The 17387-nt window shown below is 43.2% G+C and overlaps 1 protein-coding gene across 5 annotated transcripts in view; it reads right to left on the minus strand.

Moving 5' to 3' along the window:
* Positions 1-17387, minus strand: part of MYH10 (myosin heavy chain 10) — an 82520-nt gene that overhangs the window by 25569 nt on the left and 39564 nt on the right. For 2 of the 5 annotated variants that reach the window (XM_015879767.1, XM_015879765.1), the window contains exons 6-14: positions 13921-13950; positions 10256-10348; positions 7421-7484; positions 5968-6066; positions 4889-5032; positions 4529-4624; positions 2309-2427; positions 1739-1891; positions 1169-1342 (exon numbers count right to left, since the gene is read on the minus strand). In XM_015879767.1, the coding sequence (XP_015735253.1) occupies positions 1169-1342; positions 1739-1891; positions 2309-2427; positions 4529-4624; positions 4889-5032; positions 5968-6066; positions 7421-7484; positions 10256-10348; positions 13921-13950 (972 nt within the window). Of the gene's footprint in view, positions 1-1168; positions 1343-1738; positions 1892-2308; positions 2428-4528; positions 4625-4888; positions 5033-5967; positions 6067-7420; positions 7485-10255; positions 10349-11768; positions 13892-13920; positions 13951-17387 lie in introns of those variants that run through there. The other 3 variants (XM_015879768.1, XM_015879766.1, XM_015879769.2) reach the window with 2 other exon arrangements.

A 17387-nucleotide genomic window follows, 5' to 3' on the forward strand; every position in this document is an offset into this window, starting at 1 on the left:
TTATATTTACCTACAACATGACATAAATATTTCAGGTGCCAAAAAAAAATGAGGACTGTACCAACATCTGCTTTAAGAGTTACTTCAGTGCACTTTAGGATATTCACTTCAATATCTGCAATACTGAAAACAAACTCCAGTTTTCTAGAAGGCATTTTATCTTCCAAGGAGGAAAAACTGTCCTAAGTCTTGCATTTCATAACAAGACTTCCCTTCTACTTCAACACTAAAGGAACAAAACGAAACAGCACCAAAGAAGAGCACAGCTCTTCTCTTCAGGATGCACAGAACTGTTAGCAGCAATCATAGAATCATAGACTCACAGAATGACCCGGGTTGGAAGGGACCTCAAGGATCACGTAGTTCCAACCCTCCTGCCTGGCAGGGCCACCAAACATACACCTTTACTAGATCAGGTTGCCCAGGGCCCCGTCCAACCTGGTCTTGAACACCTCCAAGGACGGGGCATCCACAACCTCCCTGGGCAGCCTGTTCCAGGGCCTAACCACTCTCCTAGTGAAGAACTTCCCCCTAACATCCAACCTAAATTACTTTGTGTATCCTACACGCACAACTGGATGTACAGAAAAGTAACCACAACACCTTAGTGTTAATTAAGAAGTTCAAAATAATTCTGATTTCTAATGTGTAAAGACAAAACCCCCCTAGGAAGGAAGGGTGATCTTTGTCCCTCCTGCCTGCTCCTGAAATCAGCTGTTCCTCGTGCTTTAAAGTCTTCAGCTTCCATATATTGGGCAACCAGAATCTAAAAATACTGTGGTAACACCACCTTTAAAATGCTGCTATTCTACTTACAGGGCTTTAAACCCTGAAAAGCCTTCTAACCAACTCACCACAGTAAAGCTTCTATAATGCACTGCCACGGTTTAGCATGAAAATGACAGGACTGGAAGTCTTTATTAGTAGAAAAGTATAAAAATAGTAGCTTAATATCACAGTGCTCTATGCTGACATCAGGGCAAAACCCTTTCAGGATAAATCCTTCTATTAATACATGGTATTTCAGTCTCTGGACCACATCATTCAAATTAACTTGTCTTCTGGGACCGCTATTTAAAAGATCCCTGCATAAATTTACAGGCATTAAACAACGAACCCTCAGGTTGAACCTCTCCTGCCTTAGAGTATATTTACTGCCCAAACTCACAGGTCTTTCGATTAAGTCAATGCAAGGCTGCAGATCCAGTCCAAAGTCAATGAAATTCCACTCTATCCCCTCCCGTTGGTACTCCTCTTGCTCCAGGATAAACATCGTGTGATTGAATAACTGCTGGAGCTTCTCATTGGTGTAGTTAATGCAGAGCTGCTCAAAGGAGTTCAGCTGCAAAAAGAGCATCAGTAAGCAAAGTTAATTCATTGTCAATATTTATCACGTTTGCAAGGAAAAAAATGGAAAAGACTTTGTAAGGTAATTCCCCAAAACTCCTGCAACACTCAAGTGTGTTGTAGAAGCAAGCAGAAAAAGGATTACTCATATATTAAACCAATGTGTCATAGGAAAAACAACTGTAGAACCATCACATGCAGAAGAACGGTTTAGAGCAGAGTATGACTTTTTGGCACTATCATTCAGGTTATCAAAGCACTCAGTGATGCAAAACACAAAGCTCTCCTCCTGCAGCCTTGGAGCACACACGCATTCAGAGGTTCTGCAGTTAATCCTGAATGTACAGCAACACGGGGAGGAAAAGAAAGTCTGGTTGGAGTTGTAAAGTACCTCAAAGATCTCAAATCCAGCGATATCCAGGATTCCAATAAAGGATGCTCCCTGTCGTTTGGTCCTGTCCAAAGCTTTGTTAATGCGGTGAACAAGCCAGCGGAAGAGGCGTTCATAGGTGGCTTTTGCCAAAGCTTCCACTGCAAAGTCTGCCTGAAAATCGAAACAGGAAGATTTATTGACTCTGGAAAAGTCATCAAAAGAAAACAGATGCGGATGTTACCAAGGATAACTGAGTAACAAAAGAAGTCTAATGGAGTTAATACCACTGAGGAATGAAAACAAGCAGCAGGAACAGTGCACAGAGTTACTGAGATGACATTTTGAACTACTGCACAAAAAGATCTCTACGCATTTGATAGGAACAACGAAGTGAAATGATGAAACCAGCAGAAATCCAGGGAAAAGGAGGATTTTCTCATACCCTACTACAGACTTCTACCGTATAAGAACATTCTATGGAAACTAAACTTAAATTAGGGAAGTATTTAATGTTGACTTTCTTTAATAAGAAGTTAATATCACAGTACAAGGGTCCTATGTCACTTAACTTTCAATATCCAAACTTACCTGTTCTTTGGTCTGGGCTTTCTGAACGTAGTCTCTGCCGACCTTGATGCGTGGAGTCAGTATGGCCCGCGTGAATTCCATAACATTCATTCCCAGTAGGTGGCAGAGTTTCTGTGCAACTGGATAGAAAAGTAATAGATGTAAGCACTTAAACCCTCCAAAGCAGCCAGAATATGGGTGAAGCTACTGAACAAAGGCGTTCATGAGCTGACTTGAAAACTGAACAGTTGTTCCAAGTTGTTATCGGGGTGATGCACTTCTTTTGCAGACAGACCTTCCCTATTGCAAAGCCCATGTCTGCAGGGCTTCAAAAAGCTGATGTGAGTGTCTACAGAAGGACAGTAACAATAATTTAAAAGAGCTGTTTTTATAAATCCACGTTAAAAAGTAGATCTTGATACCAACATACATCTTCTACCAGCTGCTGGCTGGAGCAGGAGAGCACCTCAAGTGTAAGTGAAGGCGTGTGACATGCCCTAAGAGAAGCCATATTGGTGGCAGCCAACACTGCTTCATTAAGTGAAATCATGCCTGAGGGATCTGTTGGTGTTCCACAGTGGCGTTATGGCACTGATAGGTAAGAGAAGAGCAAATGATGCCACCTACCCTGGATCTGTGCAAAGTGTTTGATGCTGCCCTGCACAACATCCCTGCCTCCAGTGTGGAGAGGCATGGAAATGATCCACGGTTCACTTGGTGAACAAGGAACCATCAGAAGGGTTGAACCCAAAGCATTGCAGTCAACTGCCTGACATCCAGTGGAAACCCAACAATGAGTAGATCAGCACTATTTAACACCAGTGACACTGACAATGACACTGGGTAGGATTTTCTACTTCTTTTCCCCCCCTAAATGCAAGTTGCTTCACCACCCACAGAAATGCCTACACAAGACACACCTAAACTCAGTTCTCTGGAATACACAGAGGAAAACCATCAGTGAGATGTGACTGCTGTAACAGATGACAAGCTGGTCAAGATCAGTTTCATTCAGTGCCTTCATAAAGACGCGGTAAAAAGCACCAAGTAGACCAGCATAGCACTTTTTAAACATAGGACAACAGCAAGATGCTCCAACCATGATCTGAGCCTTTCAGCATCTTTTACATTCAGAATTTTATATCCTGTGTTACAACTGTTCAACAGTACAAACATATTGAAATTAAGTGTGATATTGGATATAATGTCCAAAATCGACAGTAATAATGCAAAAGTGAGGACGGTCAGGAAGTAAGAAATATCTATATCTTCTTCATATCCCACCTTTTTAAATGGATAAAAGACTCCATTGTGTTGCCTCAGCCCAAAAATCAATCCCACACCCAAACTATTTCTCTCCCTGAACAGTCCCAAATGCTAATTGCCAGCCAAAAGTGGAGTCAATGATTACCAAGCTTTAATCCATCCCTGCCTGCTTTGGGCAGAAGGCCACTGCTGGGAAATGACAAAACTTTTGGGCACTACAAGCAGAATGCAGGCACAGCAAATCAGGGCAACCGTGAAACAAGATGGATGAGAATTTGAGATGTGTTTGTGCAGCAGGTCTTGTGAATTATTCCTCCTGCCCTTTGCATTGGAGGCAACTCTCGAAGTTGACTTCCCATCGCAGCTTTTAGGAGGCCAAAACTGAAGTACTAAATTAAAGATCTGAAAACTATTTCGGCAGCTTAGTCAAGGAAGAATTCCTCAAAATGCTGATTGCATTACATTGAAGGTACCAAAAGAGAAATTCATGTTCAGTCACACCACTGTGCCACTTTAGAAACCAGATTTTCTGAAACAAAGCATTCTTATGTTCCACCATTTCACTATGGAAGTTATGCTTGGCTCAAGGGTTCTTATCATTGGCAAGAAAATTGCTCTCAAGAACCAAAGAAAACAACTCAATTCAAGCACGCACTTTCTCCTAGTGCTTAAGTCTTTGTAGATAGCAATAAACAAGACTAGAACTGAAATACTTATCCAAAGTTTAAAAGCAATGCAAACAACATCAATTCTGCTGATGGATACCTAAATTTGTCTGTATTACAAGAATGGAAGAGAATTTTACTAATTGTCTCTTGGCTACCACCATCACCACCACGGCCTCTTTTGGCATCAAACTTCAGCAAGGAAGCTCAGAAGACTGTTCTGTACTTTCAAATGATATGCACTAAACAAATGATAGGAAGAAAACCCCAGTTCAAGTTAATGGGAGCTGAACAAATGCAATCCACTTACCAGTATTCTCTGGCATAGAAGCTTGGTCAGTATTTCTCTCCTTCTTAAAGGAAATATTCCCAAACTGAAGCACCGAAGACACCACTTTCAGCATTGCTGTATTAACAAAGACACACACATCGGTTTATTGAAGAGGGCTCAGCTTCACTACTTTTTCTTCTCTTATTCAAGACACTTTCCTTCCAAAGTTGAAGTACAAGTTCAAAAAGGAAATGAAGCTTGTACTACACTTATTAGGCAAATGGCTTTAGCTCAGCTCTAAGCTTATGTTAAGCAAACACTGTTAAATTTGGTGACCCTAACGTAGCACACACAAAAAAAAAAGGGGGATGCATTAAAAATCCAAGAGGTTGAACTTACACAGGATCTCATCGTGTGAAAAGCCCATGATATGCATTGCTTCCATTGTCTCTTGAAAGTTATCCTTGTCTTGTTGCCCAGGAATGGGGATGTAGCCATTGGATAAAAATCTGTAATTGTTAAATCCTTCAAGCAGCAAATCAGCTGTATTAGGGGGGAAGGAAAAGAGAAAAACAAGTTAAATAACTGCTATTCACACCCACCTGCACTCTGCTTTCCCTAGATGTACAACCCATGCTTTGCAAAATAAAGCCCTTCAGATCTGACTGCAAGTCATTACACCAGCTTAGTAATCCGTTATTCTAAAAACTCTCAATGTAAGAGTGTGCTAAAAGCAGAAACTCTGTGATTCTTCCTTTTATCTGTAGCAACCAAAATCAGCTTTTTAAAGCATTATGCCTGTAAAAAGAACGCTACCTTACTCAGGTCTACCATACTCATAAATCCCTACTTAATATATCCTAAAACAAGCATCTCTATTGAAAAGTAACAGATATTGGCAGAGGCGGAGCTCGGTATTGATGATAACCGTATCAAAAACAGTAATTACAAACTTCTATATTAGAGAAGGAGCGGATCAATTCTCAGAAGTCAGTACTTTCATACAGCTTCACTTCTCACAGCCCAGCAGGAATTCCCAGGTACCAAAGAAAACAATGACCAACAAAGTACTGCAAAGGGTGAAGAAAGCCTTGGGGTTTTGTAGTATTTAGGCAAAATGGCTGCTGTTCTCCCCAGTTAGAAGGAGCTGCCTGGAATGGGTCTGGCTGTCGGTGCCAGCAGGATTCGTTATTAATCAGTGTGGAGTGCTGCAGTTTCACTCCAGTGATTCCTGGCCGGAGACTGAAGCCACTACCCTGCCCAAAGCAGACCTTGCCATGGAGCGTTCATCTGCTCGTTGCTTGACAGCATACTTGACAGAACACAGAAGTTATTTCAAAATAAAGCCACCTGGCCTTTTCCTTCGCTCTTCTTTCATAACTCAGTTTCAAGACCAAACAACAGTTCTAACATGATTGTGTTAACAGTGAAAAACTAAACTCAGAACACAGAAGAAACAGGATCAAATCTTCACTTACACTTGAGGTGCTCTCCTGCTCCAGCCAGCAGCTGGTAGAAGATATGAAACGTCCTCTCATCTTTAGCTTGGCGAACAGCGCGAGACTTCTCCAACAAGTCTGATATCACAGCTAGTCAAGGATCTTCTACATTGTTTGGTAAATAAAAACATCCTGCACAAACAGAACTCTTTCAAAGCAGGCTATGTAATATTCTTCACTGCCTTTAAATGCCTTTCAAATTCAAACTTGTGCAGCAGGTAATTTCTAATAAGCTGCCCTTCACGTTCTGATGCTCCATATTGTAAAACAAATTAGGGATACCTACTTGAAATGTCTGACACAAAGGCAAGATCCTGCCGTGAAAACAATTTCCTAAGAGCAAAGTCCTTCTGTCCTCATAGAGCTTCAGGCAGAACAGTTACCTGCATTTTCATACCAGGAACAGCCGCCACCATTGCTGTGCTAAGTATTGGACATGATTTAGGAGAGGGCTTTTAGAGTTAGAGTACTATGGTTAGGCTGCAGTTGGACTTGATGATCTTCCAGGTCTTTTCCAACCTGGGTAATTCTATGATTCTATTGAACTGAGAAAGAAAATCAATCAGCATTAAACTGCATTTTGAATAATTAACTGTAGGTTAACAGCATTGCTGGGTAATTATATTTTGTAGTGGTAACAAACACACATTGCACTTCTCATGAAGCAGTGAACTTGTAGGCACAGAAGAAAAGCTGAGTTGTATCACTGTTTATGAATAATACTCACAAGGTATTGTTGACCAAAGCTTTTGATTTCTTAATTTTATGACCATCCTGCTGCTATTTCCCCCAGAACAGTCTAAACAAACTAAGAAAGTTTACATACACATTCTTAACATTAAGAAAACATCTTGAGAAAGGCTTTTAGTGTCAGTGTTCTCACTTGTTTTCATGCAGCCATAAATAAAAACGGGCCTTAAAGCTAAAACTGAACTAGGCTTCGGTATTAATTGCTTGTAGGTCTTGTGTTACTGGGCCTTAGCCTGGTATCCAGAAGGCTGGGACACCAGAAGGTGACCTGGTACAATGACACCTGCAGTGCTACCGCCTGCTGCTGAGCTCCTCCTGCCTGGCAGATCGCTGCAGTGCTGAGGGCAGTGAGCACCAGGCACAACACTTGAGAGCAGCTCCAATTAGCAATGCATTCCCTCAGCCCCTCACCTCCACAACATCCATAGAGCGAGAACACTTGAAACAACTCATTTAACATACCCTGCTTTTAAGGCTGGCCAGAAAAACCAGCAGATTACAGAGCGTTAAGTGCTGGGATATCCGGTTTCCAAGCATAAGGAAGCACGCTGACTACATGACACTTGATCTGTTGTTTTGAAACAAAGGAAGAGATGGACACAGTGGAATGAACATAAAAATAAGGTAACCTTCCACTACATTCCAATGCATTCAAATGCTGTTATGACATTAAGTAGGATACATGTCTCAATGTTGGCCCCAACAATATAACCAGTAACATCAAAGTTAATCCTAATGAACTTGCCCTGTAAAGAGAAGATATTTTTGTTAAGGGCTTTGGGATTTTATGACAACTATATGAAAACAATGCGACTTGCACACTGGATAAACATGCACTGCACACAAGCCATAATGGGTTCATGAAGGGCAGGTCCTGTCTGAGCAATGCGATGTCCTTCTGTGAGCAGGTGAGGCAAAGGCTGTGTGACCTTATTGCTCCCTTACATCTCCATGACAGGAGGTTGTGGTGCAGCAGGAACCCTCTTCTCTCAGGTTAGAGCGATAAGATGAGAAGAAACGGCCTCAGTTTGTGCCAGTGGAGATTCAGGTTGGATATTAGTAAACATCTGTTTCTGAAGGAGCAGCCAGGCATTGGCACAGCTGCCCGGGGAGGTGGTGCAGTCACCATCCTGGATGTGCTCCGGTATCATGTAGATATGGCACTAAGGGATGTGGTTTACATGGAATGATGGTGGTGGGCTGACAGTTGGATGTGATGATCTTAGAGATCTAGATCTCTTCAACCCTTAATGATTCTGTGATACAGATCACACATCCCACACAGTGGATGTTGGGAAGAAGGTGGTTGTGAGGGAGTGCATTATACCAGGTATCAGAGTTCAAACAAATCGTACCAGTTTGAAGCCGCATCAATACCCCAGGCTGGTCTGTCACTTGGCCACAAAAGCTCCCCATTGGCTCCTGGCTCAAATTTTAAGTAAAGCACCTCATTTTTTAGTGCAGTAACCAGCTCACAAGGCTGTTTTTACCTGTTACAATGGGGGAATGGCATTTAGCTGAAATTCAGCCTGTTGGCTGGATGGAACATGTGTCAGCACCACTGAGTGTGTCAGGAGTGGCAGCTGACAGCTCCACACACATAATGGATGACACAAACCCTTCTTAGAAGGGCACAGCTTGAATTTGCCGTGTCTCATGTGAAAGCAAACACAAAGCACTACATCATGTCTAGCCAGTGGCTTTTTCTGGTATAATTAGCAACTTCTTTACTCCATTTCACACTTAGAGGTTATTTAACTTCTGCTGCCAAGTCCCCGGTTCCATGAATGAAACTATCTGGGAGGTAATGCAGGCAGACAGCATAGAGGAGGAGACCCACACACTCTCAGCCTCAGCTTCCATTGAAGTCCGTACGAGATGGGCCACTTCTCCAGCTTATCTCCCATGAAGTGAGATGTTAATATGCCCGTAGCTTTGGCAAATCCTGCTATGAAACCTTAAACCCATCAGCAGGATGGCCACCACTACTGTCTCTAACAACCAAATTCTGTTTATGCTGTCGTTATAGCACTAAAGTACACAGCTCCTTGAAAACCACATGAGGGGGAAAGCAGCTCTCAGTGCTGGAATATGAACCCAGCGAGACCACTTTCCATCCACTGCAACCTTTGGGATTTATCCCCTGAAATACATCAGAACGCTGCATTTTGTCAAGGAGAAGGGAAATAGAAAATGCCTCGACACGAGCCTCATTTCAGCATTATCTGGATTATCAGGAACAGCCTGACTTAAGGCGGTCAGGCCCGTGTGTGCTGAACAACAGCAGTTCCCACTTGGTGGGAGGACACATTTTTCAAGTCAGATTTTGAAATGCCTGTTGCTAAAGATTTTTGTGTGGTTTTTTTTTCCCCTCTTTTAAACATAAAGACGACACCATCTGGACTGCATTAAACTCGTTCCTTTATAAAAAGGGAGCTGGAGCCATCTGAGCAATTATGTTCACGACGGCAGTGCAGACTTCAACGTAATACAGAGCAGATGCGAACGTCTTCCATGACAAAAAAAAAGTATCTTTGTTAAGTTAGTGCAGCGTTTGATGGATTCAAGCAACAGAACAAAGAATCACTGTGCAGAGAAACCCCGCTGATATCATAAATCCTATCACAACATATATGAGCATCAGCCAGTGCTGCAAGCAACGTGGCTATGAAGTTATCAGAAAGTTACGTTTCTATAGTACTCTGCTCTCCCTTCTTTAGTGCCAACCCAAAAGGATTCAGTCGTGCAACTCTGAGCCCTTATCACTTGTGCTGATTTTGTCCAAATAAATCCAGGCAGCCGCTGAAAGGCCGAGGCAGCCAAAAATCTTTCATTTGTTCTGTAAATTTTAGTTCAGTTCTTGCAAGAGAGAAGATTTAATGCCTCCCACGCTGTTTTGAAGTTGCAATATAAACCATTTTTCCCTGAAAACAGGAGACAGCTTTTTCACCCCCAAATTCCACCAATGGCTTCAAAACAAAGGAACGCATGGGAAGAAGTCGCCTACCAGTGAAGCAGATGGCACTGACCTATCCAAACTCAACCAGCTATGAGTGCCCTGCTCTCAAATGTAAGTCATGCTGCCCCTCAGTAAAGCAGTCAGAAGGGCACTGAAATTTAGAACAGCTTCTGAATATAAGTTTAGTGCCTTTTCTTTGCTTGAGCTATTAACAGGAAGGCAACATGCTCAGCAACATGCTGCATCTCTTCATACTCTATCACTATTCAGCAGTGCCTTGTGCATGCAAGTCACAGCTCAGCTCTGTGGCACAGATGTATTTGTTACACTACTGTCAGCTCAAGAATAGTGGACATTATAAACTGAGTAAAATTAAACCAAGATTTGCCAAAAGCCAATGAAGATGCATCCTCTGTGACTCTGGCACAACTCAGAAGGCATCAGAACAGAACTTGAGGTCACCGAGGAAGGAGTAAAGAAACCTTTTGATACCAGCTCAACTTCTAAGGAGGAATTTCTCCATCAGCAGCCACTCTGATAGAAAAGGGAATAACTCACAAAGCGAGAGGAGTTGTCGTTTTTCACCGTCTTCGCGTTCCCAAAGGATTCCAGAATGGGATTTGCCTGAAGAAGCTGACGCTCCAGCTCCCCCTAAAAACCACACAAACAGAACAGCAAACAGACATGAACACAGTGCACATGATGAAAGCTTCTTACACCCTGCTTCTTCCTGACTGTCACTTTACCCAGCTGGTGGCAGTGATACCATCTTCAGGAGGAGGTTATCAGCCCCCCCTTGCTGCAGAGTCTCTTCCATCCAAGTGCAGAATGTGCTCTGTGCTCGCTTGTTTAAAACACACACATTCACACAGAGGTGACTGAATAGGACTCAATGGATGTGGCAAAACATTGAAGATGGGAAAGAAAAACTCACACCTAGGGCTGATGGAATTAGGCACAGACTTGAAATGCCTGAGAGGCAGCATATTCATTTTCCACATTGAACTTGAAATCAGTGAGATACTCATTTCCCATCAGTCACACATCCATGTCACTGTAACATCTCTGCCCTGAATGCACCTAGAAGTGTGTCACAATGGCACAATGGGAATTGAGTAACGCTGAATACAAAGATCATTTCCAAACTGCCCAATTCAGCCAAAATTATGAGGCATCTTTAATGCATATTTTTATGTTCTTCCTTCAGCTCAAGCCAATGGATGTGGAAATCGAAGCACTTATCTTAAGGAAATTGCACAACAGCTTTTACAATTGCTGCCCACGAGGAGCTCTGCTAACAAAAGAAGTCTGTGCTGCTTCCACGAGCCCCAGAGGCACGGATGCTCACAGGAAAGTATGGCATTGTTTTCCTGCTTTAAAAGATAGTATAAAAAAAAAAACAACAACAACAATTAGAAGTGAAGCTGCATCTCTCTGGAATGTAATCTCAAATAACTCAAGTTTGTGTTTGTAAACCTGCTTTTTCCAATTGCTTATAGAAGAGATGAATAGAGTCTGAGCAATTTGGAATGGAAACTTCAGACCCTTCAGACGTCTGCAAGGCAGATTCTCACACCAAGGGAGAATTTTACAAATTAACACCGGAGACTTTCATTTTTAATGTTCAATTATATTTCAGGTCCTTCTGGAAACAAATGGCTGTTTGCTTTCTAACATGAACTCATGTTACCTGCTCAGAACTTGGGTTACGTCCCAACATTCCTTTGGATCTATTTATTCTATGAACTCCAAAGGAACCGAGGAAAAACTAAATGCACGCACATCAGCCCTGACCACACTCAGGCCACAGTGCCAATGAACCACAGCTGGGGCTGGCAACATCACAGCCCTTAGGAGTACTTTTAAATCAATAAAATGTGCAGCTTGAAGGAAATAAGATCACGGTTACTGCTGCTGTGTGGACATCAGCAGCTCATGGTCCTAAGAGATTCCTACACAGAGGTGTCAGACAGTGGAAAAAGCGTTTGCTGACACCATTCCTCCCATCCCCTCTCCCAACCACACTGTAGCTCCTGTTCAGACACCAAATAAAAAGGAAAAGCTTGCTTACCATGCTGCACACAGCTTGAAACAAACCACACTACGTATATTAAACGCAGCAAGCATGTCGCAGCTTACATTTCAAATTCTATCTATTCTGGAAAAGAAAGCACACTGACTTCAGAATTGGGCTTTTCTACAGAGCACTGCTGTGCTGCCTGTAAGCTCTGCACTCCAGAATGCTTTGTCCATGCTTTAAGTGTTTCTGTGCAGCACAGCACTAATTCAGCCTTGTGCATGGGAAACCCTGAAACACAACATGAAACCACTCTACTGGAGTTCTCCAGTGGAATGCAGTATGTTTTGTAGTGCATGGTTATGGTTATCTCAGAGGGTTTGAAGGAATCACTCAGCAGTGCCCTCCGAGAGGTGAGAAGCAGTGACTGCAGCCTGGCCAGCTCTGCTTGCTGTCCTTCACATGTGGACATTCCATGGCCATTACTATGTGCAAACCTTGCACAGTGCAAAAGAGCTGCTGAAAAGAATGGTGGTAGAACGTTTTAAACTGGATTTAGTGGGTTTCATTTTTAGACAGATTGCTTTAGAATCAAAAAACATTTCTGAGGAGGCATTCAGTGCTTTGGAAAGAGTTTAAGTTTGGTCTACAGGCGTATCTCCAGCATAGGCATCTAACCAGAACTTGGAAAAAGCAGTATTGAAATAGTGGAAAAAGTGAAGTCATGCAATACATCATGCAGGACAACGTTAAGATAAGGACAGATTGTTGTCTCAGTTTCAGAAACACCAGCATCCCAGTGGCTTGGGTCGTCGTGAAGACTGGGGAGCAGGAGCTACATGCTACTCACATACAACAGGGGTCCACTCTGTAGTTCAAAATGACATCGAAACAGAGATGTTAATGATGATGGTTTATGCAATATCAACACTTCTGGATTAGCATGTTTCCACCGATACATTTCAAATGTCGGCCAACAAATAACTCAATTTGACTGCACGCTGATTCTAAGCTAAGGGAGGGTTAAACTCAATGCTTTATTTTTAGAAGAAGGAAATTCTTCAGTAGAAAGAAAAAAAACCCCACAACTTTGAATTGTCTGAGGTTTGGATGGAGGAAGGATCAGGTTAAATACAAAGAATGTCTGTAACTTCTGAAAATGAGACCACGGGGCTCCGACACACGATTGGGTTACAGAGGTTTAAGGAGTTACCACACACTGGCAAAGGCACCACCGCTGTCCGTGTGGCTTCCTGCTGCCTCCAATAAACCAAAGCTCCCTCCCTCCCCCTTCCCCACAGGGAGTTAAGATGCACTATGGTCAGCTTTCAGAAAATGGGGGGAGAATGCAACCAGCTAACCTAACTCATGGCAGTTTGAGTTACCAGGCCTCAGCTCTATCACACTGAGCTCCTGCAAAGCATTCTCTTTACTTAAAAAGCTTGTGCCCGTGACAAAGAGGCATCACTTACCATCACAGGTTAAGAGACTGAAGCATGGACCTTGCATGATATGTGGGAACAAGCTCTTCTTCCCATAGTCTTACCCTCAGCTTCCATCTTATTCTCCTCTTGATGCTCAGAAGCAATGCTGCACAGCATGGGCAAGCTGAGTTGGAGTGGGGTGACTGCTGGCCAAGGACAGGGCTGGGCAGCATGAGCTTGCAGCTCCAAGCAGCCCATGATGAGAGCTGCTGGGGCTCACAGTGCTACATCAGTTGGGCAGGTATCACTGCACTTACACCACCTAGCTTAGAGAGCCATGGGGATGCTCAGCCTCTGGAGTCAAACAGATACACCAAGCCCAATACCTGAGAACTATGGTTTTGACCAGGTTACCTGAGCAGCTATTAAAACATTTGGGGAAAATCATACATTAACCAGAAGTATTTTGCCACCTCCAACGATCCCCATCCTTCATTCAGCACGAAGAACTGCTGTCCTCCCTTCTGGCACATGGACTCAGTGTGCACAAAGCACCATGGAAAAGGTTACCCAGGACAGGGACACCCACAGTGTGAGGAGCAGTGCTCTGCAATGCTCAGGAGCCTATAAGCTCCTCACCATGCTCTCAACAAAGGCCCTTAAATAGTTACTATCAGCTGTATAGAACATGGAGGAAAGCTTGTGCAGATAAATGGAAATCAACAGAGAATAGAGATAAAGGTCACCTACATAACTTTAAAAGCATAAAGAAAAACACTTGCCTGATGTTTCACGGGTTTGGGTGATTCGGGCTGTTCGTTGCAAACAAACAAACGCACATGTTAGCAAGCAAGCATTCCAGCTGCAAGTCACATCCCACATTATTCATGTCAGTAGGTTTAGTTTAACCATATACTCACTTCATACAAGCTATCTGGTATTAGAAAGGGATTTATACACTTGCCATCGCATGCACAAAATGCTACAGAACTTATGCAAAGAACTAATTCCAAATACAAGACGACAGAGGGACCTTGAGCAGCAAAAGGGCAACAGCATCGTTTGTTTTGCACTTTTTTCCACAGTTCTGCCAAATAAAAACCCATAGTGCACAGCAACTATTTCTCCACGATCACAGTCCCTGCAAAATGGTTTTGTATGGATGAAATGGTCATTATTTCTTAAAGGATGAAGCAGGTTGTGATAGAACCTATGAGGAAAGCAAGCCTTAAGATGTCTGAGGTTTTGTTTCTGGGCTGCACATCTAATGCTAAACAAATGCAGACCCTCCAACCAACAGCAGCTTTGTTTCTTTCACTCAGGAGGGAGCATCATAAGAAGCAAAATCTTAAGAAACTGGAATACCTACAAGTTCTACCAGGAAAGAGGGTATGAATGGAAAACAAACCCTCACAGTTCAACTCTGCACAGCTCCTGCAGAAACACACCTCTTCAGTTTCGTTATTATATTCATTGCTCCATCTGCAAGTTCTCCACACTTAAGCTTCAATGCACAGAGGGGGAGAAATACTGTACAACATAGACCTCCACACCAAGTCAGACACTTGGTATCCTCTGTCTGTTATTTCAAAGCTCTGGAATTGCTTTAGTGCAAGAGAACAGATCTGGATAGAGATCATCAAAGCAGCTGCCAGAAGTTCACCTCATTTAGATAAGCAGTGTGAATTCAGAAAGCTGAATCATACCTGCTTGGAAAACAATTCTGGCATCTGAAAATAAGGTTCAATGTTGCAGTCTAAGTCCAGCAGCCCTCAGACAGTGAGAAAGGACAGGCACATCTCAGAGGCATTCTGCTTACTGCACTGCTCTCTCCAGGTCTTCATTGCCTCACTAGGAACAGGGCTGAGCACCATCACACAGTCATTTCTCTTCTCCCATTCAATTAGGGCAGTTATAGCATGAATAGGAAACCCTCAATCACATGGAGCCCCTGTCTGAGCCAGCCAACCCATGGTCCTGTACTCCAAAACCAATTACATCTCTTCTGAAGTCAAACAACTTTGCATTTCACCTTCAAAATGCCAATGCAGGTAATTAAGTAATCATAGCTGTTTCTGAGGCTTAAGCAGTATCAGCATGAGAGCTGGATTTTAGTGAAAACAGAGGTCTTGTATTGGTTACAGGGTGAAGAAAGAAAGCAGGTATTCCTTTCATCCTGGCACTGTCCAGCTCTGGTTCAGATGAGTAGAAGTGGAGTCGGTAGTGATGGATATCATTAATAGAATACAGCTACTTATTTTCAGCCCTGGTACTATATTATCTGATGATTACAAATATCTGACCACAAATAGGGTCCAGGCCCACATACAGCCAGCATTCCCCAACCCCACACAGCCTCCAGTACATGCAAGTTAGTAGCAGCACATTTTTTTCATCCCTCTGGAAAGCTGGGCATGCAATTTACTTAATTTCTGTACTATGCAGCAACTAAACCCAAGGTGTTTGTAAACCAAAGCAAAATGCAGGAGTTGGAATTAGGGCTCACTACACAACCCCAGTAAAGCAGCTCTGTAACACATGCATTAACACATCCTGTTCTTTCTTCTTATTCCTACCCCCAGTATGTTGGTGAGTGATGAGTCACAGAGCTAAACAGAGCTCTCATTTTTGTCCATGTCTTCTATCTCAATCTGTTCAAATCCCCTCTCATGAGTTTCCCATCCTACTCTCACCAGTTACCCAACCTTGTTTCCTTCTTCTCATTCCAAATATGCTGTCTCCACATCTTCTGACCATCCTGAAAAATAACTGAGAGCAAAGGAGGTGCTACACATGGCCCAAGGGCAACTGACCAGAGCAGGAGGTAACAGCATGGGTCACCTCCAGGCTGAGACAGCTGAGTTAAAACACCGTGACTCTTTGTAAGGCTGCTCCACATGTGGCACAGCAACTGAATAAACCATGAATCAGATTTACTTGCAAAGTTCTTAACATCCCCCTCTCCCACAGTCCTTAGAGGTCAGACCAATTGAATGTGAAGCTGTAAGTTTTCAGCTGTCAACAAATACATTCCAGGTTCCCCCCTTGCTGCACACAAACACGGCAGCCCATGGGCCCTTTGTGAAGCTCAACCAAGCTCACCAGGAGAAGGATCCAGGCTTTTTTGGGGGGCAAAACTATGCTTTCTAAGAAGCCTTCCCAGACTCCATCATGCCCATGACAGTTCACAAAGCAGCCAATCAGTCACCTTCAAAACTCTGGGCATGAACATCACCAACCCATACGATCCCATGGGGAGCAGGAAATTAAACTCCTGGTTGAACTGTGGTTTAAACTGAATTTGCCAACACTGCATTAAAGAAGGCAACTCAGCCTTCCCTTCACTGACAGGCTGCTCCTCAGCTTACCCCTTTCCCTCTATCCCCTCAATTCATACCAGTATTCATCTCAGCTAAAGCCAGGCTGACATTAAGAGCACAGCCTGAGCCTGTAGCAGTTTCCAAGCCAGCGAGTGGCCACAGGAATTGTTATGCTGACAAGGGGGCGCTTCTTTTAGCAAATAAGCTGGCACAAAGTAGAAGCGCAGCACAAACGAGGCCAATATCAAATCTCCTTTATACAATCAGAAATGAAGCTCCAAGTGGTCAGGCACTGGAATAGAGGTTGTGCAAATCCCCATCCCTTGAGCTTTCCAAAACAGCTCAGCAGAGTCTTGAGTGAGCAACCTCATCTAACTTACAAGTGTGATCCATACAGAAGAGCAGCCGGGCCTCTTCCAGAAGCCTCTTTTGAACAGGGGCACCCTAAGCTATCACAGCATATTTAAGAGTAGCTGTTACAAATCCAGGCTGCATAATTCACTCACAACCAGAAAGATGTGGGCAATTTTACTCATGTAGAAATAGTAAAGGGTGAGGGTTCTGCTCAAGGTTATGCAGTAGAAAGCCAGTAATATCCATAAGCCGGAACCCATGTAGAAAACCATGTCTGATGGAAGACATCCTAAAATAGCCTTCTGCAAACCCACACACCCCTAGTAAGTAATGCATGATCACCTGTCCAACACTGCTGATGCTCCATTGCAAAGACTTCCTGTTAAGGCCTGTGACAGATGAGACAACCTGCAGCCCATTCAGAATGCATGACATGCTCTGAGAAAGACTAACATTGAATTTCTCTGTGCAGTAAACCAGCAACAGTTTGAATAAACAGTAACACATAGGGCCATGTAATCTGCCTTCAAGTAGAGGGAAGATTCAAGTTTCCCCCTGCTTTCAACTAGATTTCT

The sequence above is a fragment of the Coturnix japonica genome, chromosome 18 (genome assembly GCF_001577835.2).
Source record: "Coturnix japonica isolate 7356 chromosome 18, Coturnix japonica 2.1, whole genome shotgun sequence".
Classification (NCBI taxonomy): domain Eukaryota; kingdom Metazoa; phylum Chordata; class Aves; order Galliformes; family Phasianidae; genus Coturnix; species Coturnix japonica.